Here is a 25884-nt window from a genome sequence, read left to right on the forward strand (position 1 = left end):
TTGAGTTGAACACGTTGATTTTACAACCCATGCAGCAAAACCACTTTAAATTCAAATGTCGTAAGGGTTTCTTTGAGCGTGTGATGTTTACAAATCTTCTTAATCCACACTCTTTTTCAAAATTGCTCAAACTTCGTCGAAACTTACTGAGTGTTCAGGCCACATGTCAAATTTCAGATGAGTTGTACTCAAATCTGGCTGAATTTCGCTTAATTTTTATTGCAAACTGCGCGAAATTTACCAAAATGTGACAATTGGGTAAAAAACTGCTGAATTCTAATTTGACATTTGCAATCACCAACTTTTCCCTATATTTTAGATAGATGGCTTCTACAATTGAAGGAATTCCTTCACGTTCCAAATCCAAACATCATCTTAAATGAGCCCGATTGACAGTTTTGTTTACACTTCGACTTTGGCCCTCTTTCAATGTTTCCCTAGAAATCTAAGCTCGAGTAGCTTAAGAAGGTATTAGACAAACAAACTTGCACGTTTTGACAATTTTGCTCTTTGCCCTCTTTGTTTGTTTTCCTAAATTTGTTCGCAAAAAAGTCAGCCTATAGACAAATTTTGTTTATGAGTTTGGCAAACTGTTGTACACAAAAAAGGGGCCCTCCTTTAATTGCTCAAACATGTTTTATTTTACAAAACTGTCTTGATATGGCACTGCACTGTCAACACAGCAAGCTACTCGTTTTTACTGTTTTTAGTTGACAGCTGTCACAAATGTTGACATGTTTTCAATTGAGTGTAAACAAAGAAAAAATCCAGAAAATATTAAAGATTTTTGTTTTTTTTTCTCTATGTTTATGTATGTTTATGGATAACTCATTAAAATCTCTTTGTGAAATTTTCCCTTTTGATTTCTTTCACCCACGAAATTGGCAGAACTTTTACGAGAACACCAATCGGCAAATTTCTTTTCTTGAATTTAATTTGTCATACCACTTAACTCAGTTTATTTCTTTCTGATTGCCATCATTGTAAACCTACAATAATTGTCAGGTCATTTTCAACGTGTGACGTTTCGTCTGAAAATGTAGTAGTGAAATTGAAATGATATTTTGTGCATGAAAGTGGATATTCTCTCTTAGTAAATGTCAAAATAAACGATGATTTTTTCATCTTTGCTCTTTGCACAAATGTTTTAAATTTTCAGGAAAAAAAATGTTCAATTTGATTTAATCCTTAACGAGACAATTATTCTACCCAAAAAAAATTGGTGAAATGCAAAATCACCCAAAAATTATTTAGAATTGCCATAATTATTTCTCGTTTGATCCCTACCTCGATGGCACCAAAATTTTCCCCAATTCAACCCGGTCAACCCACGTCCCAGCGAATTTCACCTCGACACCGATTCAACCAACGTCACCCAGTTCCCAGAAGGCTTCAAACTTGCACATTTTCGCTGCGAGCTTTTTTGTCGTTCTCTCCCTTATCTTGCACGCTAATTAACTTTTATCGAATTTTTCACACCTTTCGGAGCAGCATTCGTCGCCGGTCCTACGCCGAAAAAAAGCTTCGCAAATTTTCAATTTTCTTTCTTTCACGCGAGGACTTTTTAATTGGATGCAACTTTTTTTAGCGAGCGCGCCCCAAGGGATCTCATTTTGCATTTGAAATGAAAGTTTAATGAGTTTTTAAATTCAATGTTGCCAGCCAGAAAAAAACGACGTCGCACCAGTTTGACAGATCAAAGTTTTCCCGTGGAACCCCGCTGCTGAGCCATGATTATATCGGACACTTCTATTAAGCGAAATTATCCCTGGACTGCGCCGCACAATGTGCGGGAATGAATGGTCCTTCGGGGAGCCGGAAATTCACCCCCCCCCCCTCCGGGAGGGGGGCCCCGCTAACCTCAATCATAACCAATGAAATGCCATGAGAGTGGACATCCCTTCGCAATAAAATGAACCCACGTCCCGGCCCCTTTTTTTTATTCCTTATTCTTCCGTTCGTCCTTCTCCAAGGTCTTCCGGCGAAGAATCCCGTGAAAATCGATTTTTCTTCCCCAGCATCCACAGCAGGCTGTGCTTCTTTGGCAATTTCAGGCCAACACTGCTGAAGGGATGGGTATCAACATCCCGAAGGCAACTCTGCTGCTGCCTTTCATTGCTGGGTCAAGTTTTCCCCGGATCCATTATTCATCAGGGCCGGGACTTCACACACAGTGTCGTTCCACGGAATGTAACCGGCATAGAGTGGATTTCTAGATTATAGAATAATCCCACAATTTGGCAACGCTGATGGATTCACAACTCTTGGAAAGTCGAAGAATTCGGGTGCATTACATTGGTTTTGGGTGAATAATACTCGAATTTGAGTAATTTTGCGGAAACGTGCATGCATCTGACAGATGTCACTTTGACATCTCTTGGAACCCATGCAGCAAAAACGGAAATGAGTTATCGTTAAAGTGCACGCACGTTGAAAATTACTCAGATTCTCAAAAATCTAACCAACTGGAGATTGAGTTTGCTGTTCGCAAGATTTGGTTGAAATTCACGCGAAATTTATCGCAAACTGAGTAAAATTGGTAAAGTTGGAAGAATGAGCAGGTCTTTTGTGTACTTGTTCCACAAGCGTACTTTCTGACTGATGTCAGTTTGGCATTTCGTCTACAACCGTTCCATACAAGAACAAATCAACATTGAGAAATGCGTTGACCAACCATTGACAGGTGACAATGTGACACCAGTGATGCCAGTAATGCTATTTCTTGATAAATTTAAGATTGAAAATGTAGTGACCAATCTCAATTTCCACTCTATGCCGACTCCGAGAAATGCTGAATCCAGAATTCCTCGGTTTTTCACTCAAAAGGCTGACAAACGGAAGCTGTACGCTAAAGCTTCCGCTTACCAGTTGGCAGCACTGCTGTCAGAAATTCAATTTTTCTGTAAAATCTCCCCTTCTTTTGATCAGCGTAAACTCACTCGTGAACGACCATCCCATTCTTCTCTGCCTTCGAGTTGTGTAGCAGCGACTAATGGTGCTGGACTTTCCCACGGGACTTCCCGAAAGGAAAAAAAATGAATTTCCCGAAATATCTTTTTACAGCTCCCGTCGTCGCCTTCGTTACATTTTTTCATCAGCCCAAGTTCAATTGCAGGGATTGGCCCAGATATGAGCGGTAGCTTCCTCAATTTCTGAGAAAAAAATGGGGACTGTATTTTATGGTCGTTATTCCTGGAAAAGCTTGAAGCGACACGACTTCAAGCTCACATAAAACCGTGTGGGGTTTGGCACGGGAGGGGGTTGGAAAATTGATATTTATCTCTGTTCGAAGCCAGTGGCAACCCGGGAATGGGGCCGGGACCAGATGAGGTCGTGATTTTTACGGTTATGATAAGGGATGTTGAGGGCCGGGGTGAGGTGCAATTGCAGCTTGATGAAATTTGGGACAAAGCACCGGAAATCGCTTTTTCAATTACGGTCCGGAATGATTTGCCAGTAGGAATCAACTGGATTGAATTTGAGAGATTTAAAGCTTCCGATAATTTACTCCAAATTTGTTCTACTCGACATATCCCAATTTGTAGTGATAACTGACGTTTAATCTGTCAATTTAATGGAGAGAATGCAATTTCACTCAAAATTCTCAAAACATATTCATTGATATCTCATTGATATCAACCTTTCCCACGATGATTTCTCTATCGTTACTCCTATGTGGATATTACTTCACCCTTTAAATTTTAAATTCATTCAGATTTCTTCAAGACCAAACTTACTATGAAATGAGTATTGATGAAAATGTCAAGATTAGATTTATTCTGCTTGATTCTGAGTGATATTTACTCAAAACTGATAGCTGCCTTGAAAAACTCATTTGGATTTTGCTAATGTGATTTCACATTCGTAACATTTTATTGTTTGTTACTACCTAAAGTAATTTGAGCGTGTTGTCATGCGATTGTCAAAATCGATATTTCTGTCTCTGTTACTGCAATAAAAAAAGCTGAATCTGGTAATGATTTGGTTTTTCTGGCAAGGCCCTTTATTCTTTTGTTATTGTTTTGGTTTTCGTGGCTCGTAGAGATGCACTCACACTAATGCAACACTAATGCAACACTAATGCACACTAATGCGTAGAATTCAGAGTAAAATTCATTCAAATCTGACAGATTCCCCATTGACTCATTTTTGAGTAGGTTCGGTTTTGACGAAAACTGAGTTATTTTGGACGTGCGTGAAGATCGCTTGTTTGAAGGATCAACATCAGTTGCCAAACTGTTGTTTGTATCTTAAACCTACTGTTTACCGATTTCCGAGCACGTTGTTTCGTACTTTTGACAGCTGTCATTCGTTCCAAGTAGCAAATTCCAATTCACTCTGTATCTATTCTGGACACTTGTTTTTGAAAGACCGAATCTCAATTCAAAATTTCTAAAGGGTCAAATTTCTTGAAATTTATCAAAACCATGATTTTTGCCATTTATATTCAACCTTTCGAATTTTTATTAAACCTGAGTTAAAATTACACGTTTGATGAGTATTATCGAAATTTCTTTAATTTTGAATGAACCTGTACGCACTCAACTTTTACTTTTCAATCTGTCAACATTGTTTTGGTTTGACCATGATTCTAAAATACAATTTGAAAAAAAAATCCAAGGTCAAATGTCTTTTTAATTGCAAGACAAGACGAAAACTATTCTCTTCATTTTTCTTAAGTTAAAATCTCTCACCTTTGGAAGTAAGACGAAGTTAAGTAGGACAAAGAAAATCTCTTGTAAACGTAGAAATGAACATCAATTACCACTCAAATTAACTTAATTCGTTTTGTTTACACACATTGGCGAACTATGAAAAAACGACAGTTCTTGTTTTAGCGTGTGACGTTCCCCCTGCAAACGTAGTAGTGAAATCGAAAATTAACTCGAAAATCCAATAATTGATTTTGCGAGTTTCTCTTTATTGATATTTTGTACATGAGAAGAGACAAATTCATTTTCCCATCGCTATTTTGAACAAAATGCAGTAACATTTACACTTTTCATCAAATATGTTAAAAATTTAGATATTTTCAAGATTCTGCAATGAACAAAACTTCTGAGAAATGATTTAAGATTCAATCTTTTCAAATTGCCATGGTAAGCTTCACATCAACTTCACAGAAAATATAACTCCGTGTTGCAGATTTGACAGCTCGGTAAATTTTTTTAGACAGAAATTTACCAACACATTCAAAGTATGTTTACATGGCAGCTGGGAGTTTGTTTGTATCAGATTTGCTATCTCTTTCTAGCAAAAGTTTTTTGACAGGTGGATTCCAGCTGTTTTTTTTTTTTATTGACCGCCCGATATGTCAGCCAACATATTTCGCAGGGCTGTGACAGCTCGAGCTCAATCATTGTTTGCATCATGACACTGTGACGAGAAGTTAGTCATTATTGGGTTAAATTATATTTTTTGACGGAGCCTAGATAGCCTTACTGAAATTGTTTCTTGTTTTAAAAATCATTATTATTTTTTGCCTTGCAACTTAAACCCCAGTCCACAGCAACGGCCAACTCATTGTCTACGAGATGTCTCGTAGAAAGTAGCCAATAGTGATAAATTTTGACATTCAGATGTCTCAATAAAGAGTCTAGTTGGCCAATATTTTGTTGCCTTAGCTTTGCAATTTGTTTGCAATCACACACGCTCAACTTAAAACAACTCATTTCAAAGTTATTTTCACTCAACTTTTATCGAAACCGTTCCAACTCAGCAATGAGTTTTGTACGATTTTTTTTTAAATTTTGGATCAAAGTGCATAAAGAACTTGGATGACAGATACACGCTTAAACCTGGGATGGGATAAACAAAGAGAAAAAAACCTATTGTCAAACTAAACCACTTTCAACATGGCCGCTTCTGTCAACCTAAACCAGTCCTTTCTTATGAGGAGAAAATGAGAAGTATTGTAATTTGAGTTGAAAAAAAAAATAAAACGAATTTAAATCAATTTCACAAATAATTGTTAATTGCATTAATAAGGCTAGTATGCAGATCGGAAGAAAAGGGGTCAAGAAACAGCTTTACGAACAGCAGGACAAAGGAGAGGGAGCGATTTCTTGGGGCTTTTCTTCACCCTCTCTGACTTGCTTGCGCTGCCGCTGCTGCCCATTTGATTTTTTCTTGACCGGTTCCTTCCGAAGTGCGTATACCGCTATAGATTGATAAAAATATTTTCAATAGAAAAGCATTTATTTCTATCGTACACCGAATGTTGACTTATCAGCATTTTCATTTTAAAAAACAATACATTTCATGAACTGACTATTATTTTGCCCATTTAAAACTCTCGTTATTTTTTTTTTGAGCGTTACATGGAAGTGTCATCTAGATTGAATAATATTAAACCTGTGCTTCCCATGAAATTAAAATGTGGCGTGAAGAAACAACATTGTAGAACTGGATTTAAAAAGCAAACAAAAATAATGGCCACAGTTTAGCCTATTTGATTTTTTTCGCACTTTTTTATTTCAACACATTGCCACAAATTGAAAAACAAACTTTTATGCTCTTTGAAGTGAATGAATTGGTACAAATTTGAATTTTTGCCAGCCATTTCTTTCGATTCTGACACCTTAGGGCGTGCGACCTAAGGAATGTTAACTTTCTTTTAAGTATGTAAAAATTGCCGTTGAATTCGACATGCTCCTCTTTGAGGAACTGGAAAAGATTTGTTTACTTTCTTTGCGTAACGGGACAACGACAAGAGCAGATCAAAAAAAAAATCTCCCCTCCCATTTAATGACTTGCAGGCTCGCTTGCAGGCTTTTTAGGATTTTTTTTAGATTGATGTAAGAAAACGCATTGAAATCGTATTGCATTTTTCACATCCAAATGAAAATGAAAAATCTTTCATATAAAAAAACACATTAAAAATTGAAGAAATGAACATTTTTTGACTCATCTTTGATTTGCCAACCATTTCAAGTAATTTGTATCCGGCAGCTCCTTATGAACGGATCCACCGTAAAACGATGGAATATAAACTCAGGATTCTCACCCCACGTCCAACCGCAAATTTTAACAGCCAAATTCAAAAAAAAAATCTGCGAGGAGAAACTAAACAACAAGTCATCCACATGCTTGAGCACTGAGTTGAAAAACATCATCAAGAAAATTTGAATTGTCAAGCTATCTGAATCACAGATTGCTTGATATTTGTTTTCGAACACGAATTTTCTTGCAAAAAACAGAAGAAGAATACAAACGTAAACACTCAATAAGAAGACTCTATCCAGCCGTCCCGTCCCAGGCTTAAACGAATCTGGTGGACTTTAAACATCGAATTACCAAGACTTTGAAGCCTACACACTAAAATGTTATTAGCGAATTCAGTAAACTAAAAATTGAAAACTACCGATTTCGGTAGAAACTTGATGAAAATCGCTTATGAAGTTAATTGTTGTTCATCGTACAACTGATTTTCGTTAAAATTGTGTTCAGATGGTTTACCAATTTCTCAACCACTCATTTCGATAAAAAAAAATCTATGTTGATTGATGTTAAGCTTTCAGCAACACTATTTTGTAATTAGAAGAACAAATGTTCCACCGTAACTTCCCGTCACTTCTCCCACTGCTCAGGATGACCTCGGAAGAATCCCCCCATTAGACTACCCTCACCAATTCACTTAATAAGCAGATCCATATCCACCGTCCAACAAGCGCTCCACGGTCCAGAGCCCAATCAATCTCCCGCACGCGATAGTCGCCAAGCCCAAGCAACGGTCTCATCAAAGGAACGGCCCTGGACCGGAAAACAGTCCAACGCTGACGCCGATAAAGTTGACGCGGGTACAAAAGCCACTTGAAATCCAACCCACCCAGTTGGTGGTCAGCGCGTTTGATGGAAGCGAAAATGATGATGTGTGCGGACTCGGAAGCGCCATCAACGACGACCCGTCATGATTTTCAACAAGGTCCCTTCCTACTCCCCACCCCTCACGAGTAGATAGATGTTCGGAATCGATGGCTGTCACGTTTGATTTGCCGAGTTTTGTGTGGTTGGCGGAAAAATGAAGTTTTTGTTTTTTTTTTTTCTATACAGAATTAAGTGTTTGTGGGGGGTGTTTTCTAAACCTGTGCCTTCTCGCGCTCGCGCTCGCTTCGATTTGCTGCTCACTATTTAGTTGTATATCACATGATATCTACATTTTCCTTGGTCTCTCCAAAACTCGCCGCGACTTGGCGACTGGCGACTTAGTCGCGCACAAAGATGAACTCATTGTAGTGGTTCCAGCGGTTCTCCTCCGAGTCGACGCCGGGCTTGAGGTTCTCGTTGACGGAGCCGGCCGTGCCGGAGCCGCAGCTTCCGACGCAGCGGAACCCGTTCTCCTGCAGCATGTCGAAGGCCTGCTCGATGAACACGTGCTTCAGGAAGAACCGTGCCGTGTAGCGATCCGGGCCGCCGTGGTCCGGGTCGCGGCTCTCGTTCAGCGTGTCCCCAAACACTTCCCGGCAGGTGGCAACCCGACCGTGAACGAGCAGTCGGGTGATCTTCCGGAACTTGACGTCCGCCAGGCCGTCGCGACCAAACTGGAAGCTGCCCCGGTAGCCGATCGAGATCGTGCCCGGATCCTTGGTGGTCTGCTCGACCAGTCCGCCCAACCGGAAGAACTCGGCCTCCTTCCTGAGGCGAACCCGCTGCGGAAAGTCCACTGGCATCTTGAACTTGGCCGGTTCCCGCAGGTACTCCAGCACGTACCGGAATAGCTCGCCGTCCCGATCGATGAAAAACCGACCCTGGCTGTCCCGAGCCGCATCGTCCGGCGATCCGCCAAACACCTCCGACAGCCACGATCCCTCCTCGGATCGCAGCGTTTCCAACCGGGTCGCGTACGGAGATCCTCCGACGTTCAACTCCACAACCGACGGAAATTCACTCATTTTGCGTGTGTTTTACTGCGCCCTTTTCTCTCCGTGCACTCAGATTATCCAACCTTAACCTCACTTCCGCTCCAATTATCGACTAATTTTATTGATCTTCCTCTTTCCAGGCTCACCAAACAATCAACACATTTCTTAAAACACTCTCCACCTTCAAGCACTTTCTCCCACTTCAAGCTCTTTTTTTCTTATCCGCTTAATTTTAGCGTGTACGCGAGGTGCGTGTGTAGATATCACTTCAGAAATCTCCTGTAATCTCACTAATTCGGTATGTGTGTGTGTGCAACTTCCTTCCTCTTCTCCTCGTCACACTTTAATCCACGTTACACGCTCACACGGTTCCACACATTTACAAAGCGCGCGCGCAAATCTTGTTTTCAAGCAGGGATTCCTTAATTAACGCGTGTGTGTTTGTGGGTGTGTGTGTCTCTGCTAGGACATCCAGGCCAGAGGAGACAATCTGTGTTAGTTCCGTTTCGTTCCCGTGTTCCGTGGTGATGATGGTCCGTCCGTTCTCGTACCCGTACGCGATCGAAATGAAAAAGTGCGTCCCCGCCGAGGCCCGAGCGCAATCTTGTGCTGGAGCGCGCGATTTTTCCAATGAGCGCTCTCCCGCTCTCTCACTGCCCGTTACGCGCTCACGAGAGAGCGAAGGGAAAATCAAGTGAAAGTTTTTAACGGGGGGAAATCATCGCGCACAGTAGGCTTTGGGTGGGGGTGGGAAAAGGGCTCGGAAGCTTACTGGGTGGGAAAAGCTGTGGAGTGGTGGATGGGAAATCTTGCTCTCTTGTGTCGCTCTCTCACAGCAGCCCGTTTAGCGGGCGTGAAGTAACTATCATCTGCTCTGGGAAAACGTAACCCAGCATCCAGGCAGTGATGGAAAATATTGGATCAAAAAATTATCATTCAACTAACAAATTTCCTTTAAAAATAGCATAATAAGAAAGAAATTTCTATCCAAGTTATATTCTCTGTAACGTAAAATTTCGATATCAATTTCAAGAATATCGATTGAAATTTGTGTGAAAATAACTGAAACCAACGGTGGTAAGATAAAATTCGGAAATTCATGAAAAAAATATATTAGTCCACGTTGTTTATGAATGACCACCTAACCAAAACTGGGTCAAACATAAAAACGTAAATTATTTGCATCTGAATTATTCAAACTATGGGAAACTATTGCGCACATAATTCAGTATTTGGAAGGAATTCAATTTAGACCAACTAAAATACGGCCTCCACAAACGTATCAATTTCACTAAAGTGTCAGTATCTTCAAACAGGGTTGCCAGGTCTTCAAACTTTTAGATTTGATGTGAAGATCTTTCAATTTCCTAACCAACTATTAGAGATGGTGGGGTTCGGACATAGTTTTCATACAGATTAGTGAGATCCGATGTCAAAAAAATGGAAACAAAATCAGCTATTTTAAAAACTTTTTTCGTTATTTTTTATTAGTTTTAGACTTCTAAACAAAGAAGACATTTGCCGTCAACGGATCGTCCATACAAGTTTATATACAGTCGACTCTCTGGCTGTCGATCTTCTCGATATCAATATTGCTCCATCTATCGATAAATTTTTCAGTCCCTTCAAACTGCATACTTCGATTGGCTTTACTCCTCGATATTTTTTTTTTTTACTTGAAGGATCTCTTCCTCGACGGTCCCTTGGATTCTGTTTGCTTTAAAAATCTCTTCCGGTTTTCAATATTGTCACTATCTCATGGCTTGCAAAGACATTTTTCTTTGCAAAACGAAGCTTTGAAGGGTGTTTGACATAAGTTTGTTTTTGTTTGCTGGACGTTGCCATGATTCTCTCCCATAGCTGGGTACCAAGAAAAACATATTTTCAATCGAGTCTTAATTTTGCATCGTTCTGTCAACTGATGATTCTCTTTCTCGACGGTCCCTTGGATATTGACAACCAGAGAGTCGACTGTACAACGAAACGCCTGAATCAAGTGGTAGTTTGCCTCCATAATAAGTACATAAAAAATAATATCTAAAAAAGTCCAGTGAGGGCACATCATATTTGGCCAAAAAAAAAACCTCAATTTTGTTAAAAATTCAGATTTTAAATCAAAAAGTACTCAATTTTGTTTCAAAGATTCACCGTTCAAGAGGCAAATCCACCTAAAAATGGATTTTTGCGAAAATTATGCAATTTTTCAGTTTGTTAAGATGTTTAATTCCTGTTTCTGTTTCTTTTTGTGGCTGTATAATAAATTTATAGGAAAATCCCTGAACCTTTGAAAAAATATTTTCAGGCTTAAGCAACCATGGGCATTATTAAAAAAAAAAGGTGGAAAAAAATACTTTAGGGGAATTTTTCTTGAAAACCGAGCACTTTATAAACAGTTCTTATTCTTTGATTTTAAATTTTATTTTGAATTTCAAAATTATGATAAATGGCCAAATTTTGCCATTCCCAATTTTTTTTACTATAAAAAAGTAAAAGTCATGAAGAAATGATTTTTTTTTAAATTGAATAAGTCGTCTAACATAATGTAATTGTGTAATAATAATAATGTTATTTATTTTACATTTATTTTGATATAGTACACCGTTTTTTAGATAAATCCACCTAAAATTCGACTAGTTTCTAGGGTGAGATAAACCAGTATTTCTTAGCAGTGCTATTTATTTTAAATTTTATTCATATTGGTAACTGTTAAAAAAATTCGAGCGTTAATTTTATTTTATTTATTTGCGTTTAAGGACCACTTAACTCAAGAGTCATTCGGGTCCGATAAAGCGTTAATAAAAAAAAAAAAAATCTAACCAAATGTTATCACTAAGGGTTCATTCAAAAATTACGTCCATGAATAGGGGGAGGGGGGGGTCTGAGGTTTGTGACAGCCCATGTTAAAGGTATAGGAAAAGTACGTGACAGGGGGGAGGGGGGTCGTTGATCCCGAAAATCTCTGGACGTAATATTTGAACAAACCCTAAATTCGCCTTATGAAGTTTTATAAAAAATCAAAGGATCGAAAAATCAATAAATATTTATGTTGTCAAAGCTCTATTTCTTTTTTGATTTGTGCTCTTCGAATTCAAAATTTTCAAATTCTCTACAAACTCACACGAAATCGGGAAAAGTTGACCCCTCTTCGATTTGCGTGAAACTTTGTCCTATGAGATAACTTTTGTCCCTGATCACGAATCCGATGTTTGTTTTTTGGTAAATCGCAACGGAGGGGCGGTACGACACATTTCATAATTTAACATGCGAAAAAAGTGGTGTTTTTCAATAATTTGCAGCCTGAAACGGTGATGACTTAGAAATTTAGTGAAAAAAGGACTTTGATGTAAAATGGGACACCCAATTTGATGGCGCATTTTTCATCAAAAATACACTACACAAGTTATAAATCTCTGCTATTTTCCGTTACTCAAATTGAATTTTTTGTGACATATCATGTTAAGGGAAATTTAATGTACTTTTCGAATCTTCATTAACTCAGAAAGGTCATTTTTTTATTTACAACATTTTCTTTTATTTTAAAATTTCGTATTTTTTTACAAACTTTGCAGGGATATTTTTTAGAGTGTAACCACTGACGAACTGACATGCTACCCCGAATTAAAACTTGACCGCACCCAAAGTATGTAGATTAGTAAGGTTTTTTAGCACGAAACCCAGATTTTTTATGGAGATTTTCAGTAAAGTAAAAATTTAACCATTTTCTGGGCAAATTTCTCCAATTTTTGCCTTCCTCACTGAGGTAAGGCTATAATCCTGCTCTAAAAATGAACTTTGTATAAAAACGTCGTAGACCCACCTTCATGTATACATATCGACTCAGAATCGAAAACTGAACAAATGTCTGTGTGTATGTGTGTGTGTATGTGTGTGTGTATGTATGTATGTGACCAACAAACTAGCTTATGTTTCTCGGCACTGGCTGAACCGATTTGACCCGAACCTGTTGCATTCGACTTGGTTTAGGGTCCCATAGATCGAGTTTTATACAGATTGAAGTTTCGATAAGTAGTTCAAAAGTTATGTATAAAAATGTGTTTTCACATATATCCGGATCTCACTTAAATGTATGTAAACTATGTTCGGGTCCATCATCCGACCCATCGTTGGTTAGGTCATCAAAAGACCTTTCCAACGAGCCTAAAACATTGAAGATCTGGCAACCCTGTCTCGAGATATGCCCACTTAAGTGATATTGATGCACTTTTTTGAAGCCGGATCTCACTTAAATGTATGTAAACTAGGTCCGGATCCACCATCTGACCCCTCGTTGGTTTGGTTTTCAAAAGACCAGTCCAAAACATCGAAAATCTGGCAACCCTGTCTCGAGATATGCCCACTTAAGTGATATTGATGCACTTTTTTGAAGCCGGATCTCACTTAAATGTATGTAAACTAGGTCCGGATCCACCATCTGACCCATCGTTGGTTAGGTTATCAAAAGATCTTTCCAACGAGTCCAAAACATTGAAGATCTGGCAACCCTGTCTCGAGATATGCCCACTTAAGTGATATTGATGCACTTTTTTGAAGCCGGATCTCACTTAAATGTATGTAAACTAGGTCCGGATCCACCATCTGACCCATCGTTGGTTAGGTTATCAAAAGACCTTTCCAACGAGTCCAAAACATTGAAGATCTGGCAACCCTGTCTCGAGATATGCCCACTTAAGTGATATTGATGCACTTTTTTGAAGCCGGATCTCACTTAAATGTATGTAAACTAGGTCCGGATCCACCATCTGACCCATCGTTGGTTAGGTTATCAAAAAACCTTCCCAACGAGTTCAAAACATTGAAGATCTGGCAACCCTGTCTCGAGCTATGGTCACTTAAGTGACATTTATGTACTTTTTGGAAGCTGGATCTAATTTAAATGTATGTAAACTATGTCCGGATCCACCATCCGACCCATCGTTGGTTAGGTTATCAAAAGACCTTTTCAAAAAGTTCAAAACATTGATGATCTAGCAACCCTGTCCCGAGGTATGGCCACTTAAGTGATATTTATGTACTTTTTTATTCCGGATCTAAAAAATAGATGAAATGTTTGTACAATTCCATCACATCAGCCATTGTTGGAAATAAGTGAGGAAGGATCTAACCACGTAGGTGAATTAAGTTAGTTTTTTTCTATAGGGTTGTTAAGCATGCCAAGCTGAACCGAAATACGCTTTCAAAACAAATATTTTTTTTTTCAAAAAACTAAATTTTCACCTTTCTGAAAATTTTCAAATAAAAATCTTGGTTTCATGCTAATTAATTATTTGGACAGCAGAAAACCCCGCTTTACTTTACCAATCTATATACCTTGGACCGCACCTTCCTATCTTCCTACGCACTCACCCTCAGCGATCAGCGATTGTCAAACAGACGATTTGACAGATGCGCAGATGCAGTTGCTGAGAAACTTCTGGATCAACAAATGAAAATGGGGGAAAACATATTGGAACCTATACACTTTTGCGAATTCTGAAGTTAACGGCGAATATTTTGCAAATATTGCATTTTTCAATGTGAAATGAGGCAGCAAATTGCGTTAAACTTCCAAACCCGAGCATGGGTAAATAACAAGGGAAATGCGTAATAATACCTTTCTCTGGTATCAATACCAAATTTTGGTATTCCTGGACCCTTTAAAATTTGTCTTAAGGATTATGCAAGAGCAAAATGTGGTATCATACCAATTTAAGGTATTGTTTTGATATTGCAAAATTGCAGCATTTGTCAATGGTCGAACACCACATTTTGGTATTCTTTTGGTATTACAGTATTTTATCAAATTCCTCTGAAACTATGGGAAAATTTTGACAAATTTTGACAAAATAATTAATTTTGCGCTAAAATGATGTCTCAAAGCGAATGCTTTCATTGAAAACCGGAAATTTCAAACTTGGTTTTAAACATTTTTGATATACCCCCTACAGAAATGACTTGAAATTGTGGACAATTTTCTAAGTCAGAATGGCACATTTAGGTATTATTTTGGTATTAAAGTGTTTTATCAAATTCCTCTGAAACTATGGGAAAATTTTGACCAGTTTTGACAAAATAATTAATTTTGCGCTAAAATGATGTATCAAAGCAAATGCTTTAATTGAAAACCGGAAATTTCAAACTTGATTTTAAACATTTTTGATATACCCCCTATAGAAATGACTTGAAATTGTGGAAAATTTTCTAAGTCAGGATGGCACATTTTGGTATTATTTTGGTATTTAAGTGTTTTATTAAATTCCTCTGAAACTATGGGAAAATTTTGACCAATTTTGACAAAATAATTAATTTTGCGCTAAAATGATGTCTCAAAGCGAATGCTTTCATTCAAAACCGGAAATTTCAAACTTGATTTTAAACATTTTTGATATACCCCCTACAGAAATGACTTGAAACTGTGGAAACTATTCTAAGTCAGGATGGCACATTTTGGTATTATTTTGGTATTTAAGTGTTTTATCAAATTCCTCTGAAACTATGGGAAAATTTTGACAAATTTTGACAAAATAATTAATTTTGCGCTAAAATGATGTCTCAAAGCGAATGCTTTCATTGAAAACCGGAAATTTCAAACTTGGTTTTAAACATTTTTGATATACCCCCTACAGAAATGACTTGAAATTGTGGACAATTTTCTAAGTCAGAATGGCACATTTAGGTATTATTTTGGTATTAAAGTGTTTTATCAAATTCCTCTGAAACTATGGGAAAATTTTGACCAGTTTTGACAAAATAATTAATTTTGCGCTAAAATGATGTATCAAAGCAAATGCTTTAATTGAAAACCGGAAATTTCAAACTTGATTTTAAACATTTTTGATATACCCCCTACAGAAATGACTTGAAATTGTGGAAAAAATTTTAAGTCAGGATGGCACATTTTGGTATTATTTTGGTATTAAAGTGTTTTATCAAATTCCTCTGAAACTATGGGAAAATTTTGACCAGTTTTGACAAAATAATTAATTTTGCGCTAAAATGATGTCTCAAAGCGAATGCTTTCATTGAAAACCGGAAATTTCAAACTTGATTTTAAACATTTTTGATATACCCCCTACAGAAATGACTTGAAATTGTGGAAAAATTTTTAAGTCAGGATGGCACATTTTGGTATTATTTTGGTATTAAAGTGTTTTATCAAATTCCTCTGAAACTATGGGAAAATTTTGACCAGTTTTGACAAAATAATTAATTTTGCGCTAAAATGATGTCTCAAAGCGAATGCTTTCATTGAAAACCGGAAATTTCAAACTTGGTTTTAAACATTTTTGATATACCCCCTACAGAAATGACTTGAAATTGTGGACAATTTTCTAAGTCAGAATGGCACATTTAGGTATTATTTTGGTATTAAAGTGTTTTATCAAATTCCTCTGAAACTATGGGAAAATTTTGACCAGTTTTGACAAAATAATTAATTTTGCGCTAAAATGATGTATCAAAGCAAATGCTTTAATTGAAAACCGGAAATTTCAAACTTGATTTTAAACATTTTTGATATACCCCCTACAGAAATGACTTGAAATTGTGGAAAAAATTTTAAGTCAGGATGGCACATTTTGGTATTATTTTGGTATTAAAGTGTTTTATCAAATTCCTCTGAAACTATGGGAAAATTTTGACCAGTTTTGACAAAATAATTAATTTTGCGCTAAAATGATGTCTCAAAGCGAATGCTTTCATTCAAAACCGGAAATTTCAAACTTGATTTTAAACATTTTTGATATACCCCCTACAGAAATGACTTGAAACTGTGGAAACTATTCTAAGTCAGGATGGCACATTTTGGTATTATTTTGGTATTAAAGTGTTTTATCAAATTCCTCTGAAACTATGGGAAAATTTTGACCAATTTTGACAAAATAATTAATTTTGCGCTAAAATGATGTCTCAAAGCGAATGCTTTTATTCAAGACCGGAAATTTCAAACTTGATTTTAAACATTTTTGATATACCTCCTACAGAAATGACTTGAAATTGTGGAAAATTTTCTAAGTCAGGATGGCACATTTTGGTATTATTTGAATATTGAAAGGTTTCATAAATTTTCTCTGAAACTATGAGAAATTTCTAATCTAATCTAATCTAATCTAATCGAACACAAGCGCAGCCAGTCCGAAGAAAGCATCCGGGAAGAACTTATGGTTAGATTACGCCTCAAGTTCTTTCTTGTCATTATTAATGATTGCAGTACTTTCGAGAACCCCCGAAATGTATTACACTCACTAAAGCGGCCCGGCCTACTGCGTTGCATTAACCGCAAGAGACAGATTCTATGAACGGAACCCACATTTCATGGAATCATCAGGGGAAGAAAAAGTGAGGACATACCGTACCAACCACTTCGAGTTATTTATAGAATATGGTGTGTAGTGTGTGTAGGGGAATCGTTGGGGAAGGGATTGTTGTATTATATAGTAAATGACCTTGTGACATTATTTCACCACTACGGATTAATTCACTCAAGGGGTGTCAACCCCTCGGTGGCCGAGTGGCTAGAGCATCTGACTACCAATCCAAAGGTGTGAGTTCGAATCACACCTGATTCCATGCGTTTTTTGTTCATATTCAAAGTTCAAATATAGTCGAATAATTTCAAGGAGACCGGTCGGGAAGCGAACCCGGAACCTTCCGCTTATGAGGCGGGAGCCGTAGCCATTAAGCCACGGGCCGGTCATCTCTCTGAAACTATGAGAAATTTGTTAAAAAAAATTACGAGTTAATTAATTTTGCGCTTAAATGACTTGAAACCCAAAAATGTTAAAGATGATTTTAAAAATTAGTGTGATATACCCACTAATATTTTTTTTCAAAAACGTTGAAATATCTCTAAGTCGGGATAACCAAATACTTTGAAAAACGAGTCAATCGACAGATTGATGAATTTTGGTGAATTTCAATTCAGTTTCATTTTAATAATACTTATTTTTCAATCTTGTTATTTTTCAGAAGCTTCAAGAACTTCAAGAACAGGCCGTCCATCAATGACAAATGCATTCGGTGTGGTGAAGAATATCACTAATAACAACATGGAATCATCAGGTGAGTAGATTTGGCTGTTGCATATGAATAATTTCCGTTTTTTTTACTAACTGCAACTGCTGCACTAAAAATGGTATGAAAATACCAAATTTTGGTATTACTTGTTCAAATACCAGCGACCATAATGTGCTCTTGGTTGCCCAGTAATAGATGGTAAAATACCATGAAATCATACCAAAATCATGTATGTGAAAGACCACAGAAATACCAAAATATGATTTTCCAAGGGCGCGGGAATACCTAAAAATAAAACCATGGCAATACCAAGTTTTGGTATTCAAGCAATGTTCAAAAATCCAGAAGACCTCAACTTGGTATTGAAATGGTTTTATTTTGAGGTATTATTTTACCCTTGGAATAACATGGTTTGGTATTGTTGTGCCCTTACACATACAAGATTTTGGTATGATTTCATGGTATTTTACCATCTATTACTGGGCAACCAAGGGCACATTTTGGTCGCTGTTATTTGCTCAAGTAATACCAAAATTTGGTATTCCCGTGTTATTTACCCCTGCTCGGGAATTAGGCTTGATTCAGACTTTTTCTAACATTTCCATCCACAATTTTCAAATGTGTTTACCGGATTTTTCACAGCAAGGTAGCAGCTGATATACAAAATGTCAAACTCGATTTCTGACAATCGCCAAAGAAGAGAATAATACAACGATAAAGAAAAAGGGGGCGGTCAAAAATGATCGACTAATTTTTTCCTGGCGGCACCGGTGAAAAAGAAGCTTTTTGCGTTTCTTTTTGTTTCGTCGCGGGTGACCATGAACGGCCATGATCAGCGACGATCAACTTTTTCAAAACTTTTTTTTTTCGTAAAATCGTGATAACTCTTGATGTTTACAAGCAAACGCCTAGTATTTACGTATCATTTTTTTTTGTAATTGTCTGCTCTACAACTTTGAACGTTGGTACACCCTAAAAAATAATCCTGTAAAGTTAGAAAGAACACGAAATTTTAAAATGAAAATTTTTGTTCTGAAAGGAACAATTACCCTTCCTCGTAGATTCGAAAAGTAGATTAAATTTCCCTTGAAATGAGACGTTTCAAAAAAAAATTACAGTTTAGTATCGGAAAATGGCAGAGTTTTTATACTTTTCTTTTTTTTTCGATGAAAAATATGTTTTTTTCGGAATTTTGACGCCGGACGCCATCAAATTGGGCGTCCCATTTTACGATTACTTCATTATTTGAGTGTTGTAAAACTCTCAGTAACACCTACGGCGAACATTTTTGGATCAATTTGTTTTGATGGAGACGCATGGTACTTTACAAGTTGTGACTATATCGCTTGAAGTATCATGCGACTCCATAAACAAATGGTAAAGGTTAGTTATTATTATAAGATATTGTTTTGAAATAATAAACCAATTTATAAATTAAAACGAAGTTGACTTTATAGCTGTCGGCCACCATTGCTAGTACCAACCACTAGTGTCTTCCTTTTATCTACAAGGACTTCGCCGCCCTGGGCTCCTAAGTGTATGAAAGTATGGCACGGAGCGACGGCGCCGAATACCCATATTTACACAAAGAATTTTAGAGCGCCCGCCGCGGGATTCGAACCGGCGACCTCTGGATTGTGAGTCCAGTGCGCGGTCCGATTGATCCATAAAACATAATGAGATAATTTTCATCTCAATCATCAAATTGCAATGGAACCTCCCCTCGAGGGGTGAAAATTTATTGATCTTTCCCCAAATTTACCCTTGTGTTATCACCTACAAACCTCCACCAAAAAAGCAAAAAATAAAATACAAGAGAGCTGTGATTAACATCAGCCCAAAGAGAATCCGTTTAACGAGCCACTATCAGTCCGCACTCTTCTCATTCTCTTCGCGAGCGAGAGAAAATTTCTCTCTCGAGGAAAATCAAGAGACAAGCAACAGAGTGTGTGGTGTGGATCAAGCAGCAGGCCGTGACAAAACAAGGACACCAAAAAAGTGCGCAGCATCCAACCATCATCCAGCAGTAGGAATTGGCCTGTGTGTGAAGACAGAGGGCAACAGTGGTTGGTGAATGGTGCCTTTCGGTAATCAGTCAATCAGGGGAAGAAAAAAAGGAAAAGCAATTCATTTTTTTTTTAGCTTTCTTTCGTCTTTCGGGCACATTTTTCACTTTAAGCACTTTTGATCGATGATCAGTATAGGGAGAGGTTCAGCTTCCAATTTAGGCTTTATTAATTGACTTTGAAAACAGTTTACCTTTTTTACATTTTACTTTGTGTGTATTAATTTGTTGAAGCATACACAACCACCGCCATTAAACTCACTAATTAAAACTTTTAATGAGACATTCTAGCACTCCCTGTCGACACCTTAAGAAATAGTGTTGCTAGTTTGTCCCCGATTCCCTCTTAATGTGGTTGCGTGACCGGAACAAAAAAAAGGCCCTTGACTCGCGTGCTGGGAGTTTTTCCTCGGTGTCGACGCTGCGTGACGATACAATCACGTTTCAGGTTTATTTTTATACCAGCAACATTTCCTGGCACTGCTTTCGCCCCACCGGACCGGGTGAAAACACTGTCACTTTCAATTGCGACTTGTGGCTTTTGTCGTCATTATACGATCAGTTCCTAGCTGGACTCGGTCGCTGAAAACAACCGGCGACTCAACGACCGACGAAATAGGCGGCGGGCCAGATGCGGGCATTAAAATGTCAAAATCTCTTCCCCCCTCACTTCGTCTCACCATCCAGTTGCAGCTTTGTTGGCAAACAAACGGAGCACGCGGTCGCATAGGGACGTGGCGTTACATCGTGCTGCCACCTGGTTTTTTTAAGCGCAAGAGTGGAAAAGTGCTGAGTCATCTTCTAAAAATAGACGGCGTCCTATCTCACCCAGCAAAATGACGTCGATAAAGTAGTCGGTTTCGATGAGAAAAAGTGGAAAACGTGGTCTAAAAATAGCGACGCCATCCCCCTATGATGGCGGCATCGAGCCAGAATTAGGGGTGATCATGTGATTAAAAATAAAAGTTTTTTCAAGAAAAATAATACTTTTCCAACAGAATAAAAAAGTTGCGAGCATGTTCAAACAATTATTTCTAATGTTGGAGAAGTGATAAAAAAGCTAAATTTTGATCCATAATTTTTCTACAAATTGAATTTTTTCACTCCAACTAGGAACCCCTAGGTCTATCCACGTCCGTTTCCAATGACCGTGAGAAGATGCCAGAAAATCCAGCTACGAGCTAAATCCACAATAATTAGAGAACTCGGTGACGGAAGTTAAAGGAGAGGAAACATATTTTTTACGTTTAAATTAATGATCCGATAAGGCCATTACAAATGTTATTTCCAGCTTTTATCACTCCCCCACCCCCATTAAAAAAAAAACAAAAAAATGAGGGGGCAAAATAATAATTATTGTTAAAATTAATATTTTAGTTGGAAAACAAACTTGTTAAAACGATTGTTATCTATTCAGAATACATTGTGTAATGCTTTTTACTAGAGGTGGGCAAAAAGAGAGCGAGCCGCTCAAAGAACCGGTTCACTAAAAAGAGCGAAAGATCCGTGCCTCACAAAAAAAGAACCGCGGTCATCCCGCCCGTGTGGATCAATCGGACCGCGCACTGGACTCACAATCCAGAGGTCGCCGGTTCGAATCCCGCGGCGGGCGCTCTAAAATTCTTTGTGTAAATATGGGTATTCGGCGCCGTCGCTCCGTGCCATACTTTCATACACTTAGGAGCCCAGGGCGGCGAAGTCCTTGTAGATAAAAGGAAGACACTAGTGGTTGGTACTAGCAATGGTGGCCGACAGCTATAAAGTCAACTTCGTTTTTTTTCGGTTCTTTTTTAAACTTCCGTCTTTTGAAAAATCCTGCTCGAAAAGGCATGATTTTTGTTATAAATATAAGCTATTGAACTTCAAAAAAAATAGTATTGAATTTGTTTTTGAGAATTGAAAATGAAATTTCAAATTTTTCAATGCTTAAAAAAATTAATTCCAAAGGCAAATGATTTATTAAACAATATGAAAAAAAAAACTGTTGTACATTAAAGTATTATCGGAATACAAATTTTAGCATTTCAAATTGCATGATTTGTAAAATATTACCACAAATTTACTGAATAATTTAGAGATTTTGGAAAAAATCCTTTAAGCAATTACAGACTTTATTGATTAAATCAGAATGAAAAGAGTTCGCAGAATGTTTTCTCCAAATAAAATATCAGCATTAGTTCAATTCAATTTAATCAAATTATTTGTAAAAGTCCAATGTGAAATTACTTATAAAATTATACGTTTTTAGAAAAACCTTTTCATCAAAATTTTGAAAAAGAGCAAAAGAGCCGTTCAAAAGAGCGGCTCTTTTTAATGAGCGAACGAAAATGAGCGGCTCCTAAAAAGAGCGGTTTTGCCCACCTCTACCTTTTACGCATTTTTATTCAAATGAAGAATGTTTAATCTTTTTGCAAATTTTGTCTTTTGGGAGCACAAATCGGTTAAAGCCTTAATCTTGAGAAAAACAAATTTTTATGAATCCATTGATATATTGCAAATGTTTAACAGTAGCCTAGCTGTAATGATGTGTTTAGTTTTAAAAATCTTTCTTATTTTTTATGTTTTGTTAATTTTGTAGAACAACTGTAAAAATATGAAGCATTTTGCGAATTTGAATACTATGTTTATGAAAATCGGCAAAAACTATTTTTTGTCTACCAAAAACTTTCGGAAAAAAGCGAAAAGTGGTTGGAAATGTATCTAAAAATTCTGGAATGTTTCAAACAGTATAAATACCAGAAAAAAACTAATTTTAGGTAACTATAAATATGGTTTCTTAAATTTTATGGAACGTTTTATAAGAGTTTAATGGAGCACCCGTCATCGAGCAGTGTTTGACAGTTGGCTCCATAAGAAATACAGTGTAGAAAAAAGCAAAAACTGGGTGCTCAATTATTTTTTTCGATCTTTTGGTCGAAAATTGACTTAAAAACAATACTTTTCTCTAAATTTTTAACGCTGAATTTCTACTTTAAAAAACAGTATTTTGAGAGCTTGTTCTGATGTATTGAAATATGTCGTTGAACTAATATAAAAGCTTATGAAAAAATAACAATCTTTCCAAGAATTAATTTAATATAAGAATTGTTTACAAAATTGCTAAAATAAAAAAAAATATTATTGTCCTGATAAAATCGTTCGAATATTACAATTAATAATGAAACATCAAATCAGGTTCACTTCAGTTCACGTTATAAAATTTCCTTCGTCAAACCTTTGCACAAATTTGTACCATGTCTCATTACAAATGAAACAGCGTAACTTTCCGAAAGGAGGTTACACGATCCATTTCCTTATTGCCAAAGTTCCCATTTTTTTCTTTCTCCAGCACAAGCAAAAACAAACTCCTTTCAAACTTTTCCCGATGACATTCCACCGCGGTGAAAGAAGGAAAGTGGAGCGTCTTGTTCTCGAAGACAGGAAAACTTTTCATCTACCTTCCGAAATCTACACGGAATTAAATTTGCAAGAAAAAAACAGCGCGTTCATTTGTTCTTTTTATTTTGTTTTTGTAGGGAGAGGATTTTTTGCGATTTCAGTTTTCAAGGGTTTGTTTTGAGTAGTTGCGTTTGCAAAGTATTTTTGGGGGTGAAACTTTTCCCTCTCCTTCAAAAACCCAAAAAACGTAAAAAAAATGCACGAGTTCACCATAAGTCATAACTTCGTGCACAAGTTTTACTTTTATCCAACGAGGCTCTGCCTAGTGGGATAAATACAAGAAGTACTGAAAAAAAAAATTTGCGACATTTTTGGCAATTCCGAAAAAAACACTTATTTTGGGGATCTGTGAACGACAAAAGGTGAGGCAACAAATGATGTCCTCAACTGAATTTGGCCTGTGCCAAGATAGCTCGAGCAAGATGACTTAAAGGTGGGTCTACCGCACACGGAGAAAAAAGGGTTCCCAAAATCGTGAACAAGCGTTCATGAAAATGGGAACCACGAACAAAGTGTTCAAATTCCATGGTACGATTTTCATAAACGTACCATGGCATTGAACACTGGTTCCTATTTTCATGATTTTCGGAACACTTTTTGCTCCGTGCAGTGGTCACCAAACTGCGATCCTCGGGCTGGTTTCGAAACTATTATGGAATCCAGCCCACTGAGAAGTCCTCATGGCAAGTTCCTTAGAAAATATTGGACAAGCTTTCTTTTACAAAAAAAATGATTTAAAAATTATTTGAGTTTTTGGAAAATGTGAAATCAAACCAGAAAAAAATGTCCAACCGTTAACATCAGGTTGGATTCAAATTTTCCTACAAAATTTCAAAAATTAATTCAAATCGAATCTAGGCTTTTGTAAGCTTTGTTTTGAGGAAATTATTGCCATAAAACCAAAAATAAAAACTTAAGAGCGAGTTTTTCACCAGTGTGTAACAGGTCGTATCGAGGTGCTCCGATTTGGATGAAACTTTCAGCGTTTGTTTGTCTATAAATGAGATGAACTCATGCCAAATATGAGCCCTCTACGACAATTAATGAACCAATAAACGGAAGGAACCACAAAAGAAATTACCAAAAAAACTGAAGAATGATAATTTTTTTGAAATCTTTATAAAAAAAAATAAGGCACATGAACCCAATTATCTATCTGAAATCCTTCCATATAATCAAGCAGGACACATAAACAAATTCTAATCATAAATTTGTCATGGAAACAGTTCAATTAGATTTTTTGTATTTATTTGAATTATACGCCAAATTTTCCATCAAAAATTATTACAATTTCCGCTCAGAGCTTATACAGTGCAGTTTCTTTGTTTTTTCAAACAGAGAAACCCCATAGCTTTAAGGATGTTTTAAGAAAAACGCTTGAAACGCTCAGTAAAGTAGAGTAGATAATTGAATCAAATTTATTGTAAAATAATACCACAGAAAAGTGACGCGATTTAATGCCATTTTTTAATAAACAAATATCCAAAACCAATCAAGGTCTCGAGCCGTAAAAATAAGTCATGAAACAAGTGTTTGGAAATGAAAACAAGTGTTTAGAATGATACAGGATTTTTATCTTTGATTAAAAATTATGGAAAGAAAAGGATAGACGTGATAAAAAAAAACTAAAATCAAATATTTATGGGTCATTCCAGGTCAACTGAGTACACTTTTGGACTCGACCTTCACCGATTTGGACCTGGGTGATGAATAGAGTTTGTCTAGTTTTTGTCACTTTTTTGCTAGAATATTGTTGCGTTTCGTTCGGTAAGAAGAGATTTTTCTTTTTTACGGGTAAAGAAGAACTGGGGCGAGAGTGTCATTCTGCGATGTCGCAGATAAATTCCCTTACTGATTTTGGAATGCTGCAGCTCTTCCCGGTCCAGCGAAAAAACATCGCTAATTCTAGCAAAGCTGATCCAACAAGCAGAGAAGATTTCCACTAAACCTGGTTTTCAAACGGAATCAAACAATAAAGACGCTACTGGATGGATTCAACCGCATCGACTCCATAAACAACTTTATTCATAATTATTATTATTATTTCTTGATTTTAACTCCAGGTCTTCAAAAGCCCCACATTTTTCATTCTTGTAAAAAAATAAAAATGTTGAAAAAATAGGTTTTTTTATGGTTTTTGGCAATTTCTTGATTTTTCAGTCTCGAAAATATTTTTACCCGAAAGCTCCCCCAATTTTCCATAAGTTTGTATTTGACCACATTTCAATTGGATGCATGGGCTTACAGATATAAACTAATTTACTATCTAGGTTACTATACTACACAAAAAAATATGTTTTCATTAAAGAGCAATGTAAATAGCATATACATTAGGGTGCCCAGAATATGGGCAAATGTTTCAAAACCTCGCTCCACAAGCCGAAAACTGTTCCCTAGGGTATTCTAAGCCTCTGTGCAAAATTTGAGCGAAATCGGTCAACATTAACCCATTGATACTCGGGCATGAAGTTTGTATGGGAAAAATCGTCAAAATGTATGGAGAAACGG

General features: G+C 37.0%; 2 protein-coding genes across 2 annotated transcripts in view; one reads left to right on the top strand and one right to left on the bottom strand.

Annotated features, from left to right (window-relative positions):
* Positions 1-328: 328 nt before the first annotated feature.
* Positions 329-9526, bottom strand: LOC120431594 (BTB/POZ domain-containing protein KCTD12-like). The gene is made up of 2 exons (XM_039596701.2): positions 7267-9526; positions 329-5798 (listed from the first exon to the last, which is right to left on the bottom strand). The coding sequence occupies exon 1, from the start codon at positions 8889-8891 to the stop codon at positions 8205-8207; it is 687 nt and encodes a 228-aa protein (XP_039452635.1). The 5' UTR covers positions 8892-9526; the 3' UTR covers positions 329-5798; positions 7267-8204.
* A 10300-nt stretch (positions 9527-19826) lies between these two features.
* LOC120431593 (uncharacterized) overlaps positions 19827-25884 on the top strand; it is a 36022-nt gene continuing 29964 nt past the window's right edge. The window contains exon 1 of the mRNA XM_039596699.2: positions 19827-19960. The gene's annotated coding sequence lies outside the window, so the exon portion shown is untranslated. The remainder of the gene's footprint in view (positions 19961-25884) is intronic.

The sequence above is a fragment of the Culex pipiens genome, chromosome 1 (genome assembly GCF_016801865.2).
Source record: "Culex pipiens pallens isolate TS chromosome 1, TS_CPP_V2, whole genome shotgun sequence".
NCBI classification, from domain to species: Eukaryota; Metazoa; Arthropoda; class Insecta; order Diptera; family Culicidae; genus Culex; species Culex pipiens.

Coding starts and splice junctions, on each gene's coding strand:
- LOC120431594 (XM_039596701.2), bottom strand. CDS start 8,891: ATGAGTGAATTTCCGTCGGTTGTGGAGTTGAACGTCGGAGGATCTCCG.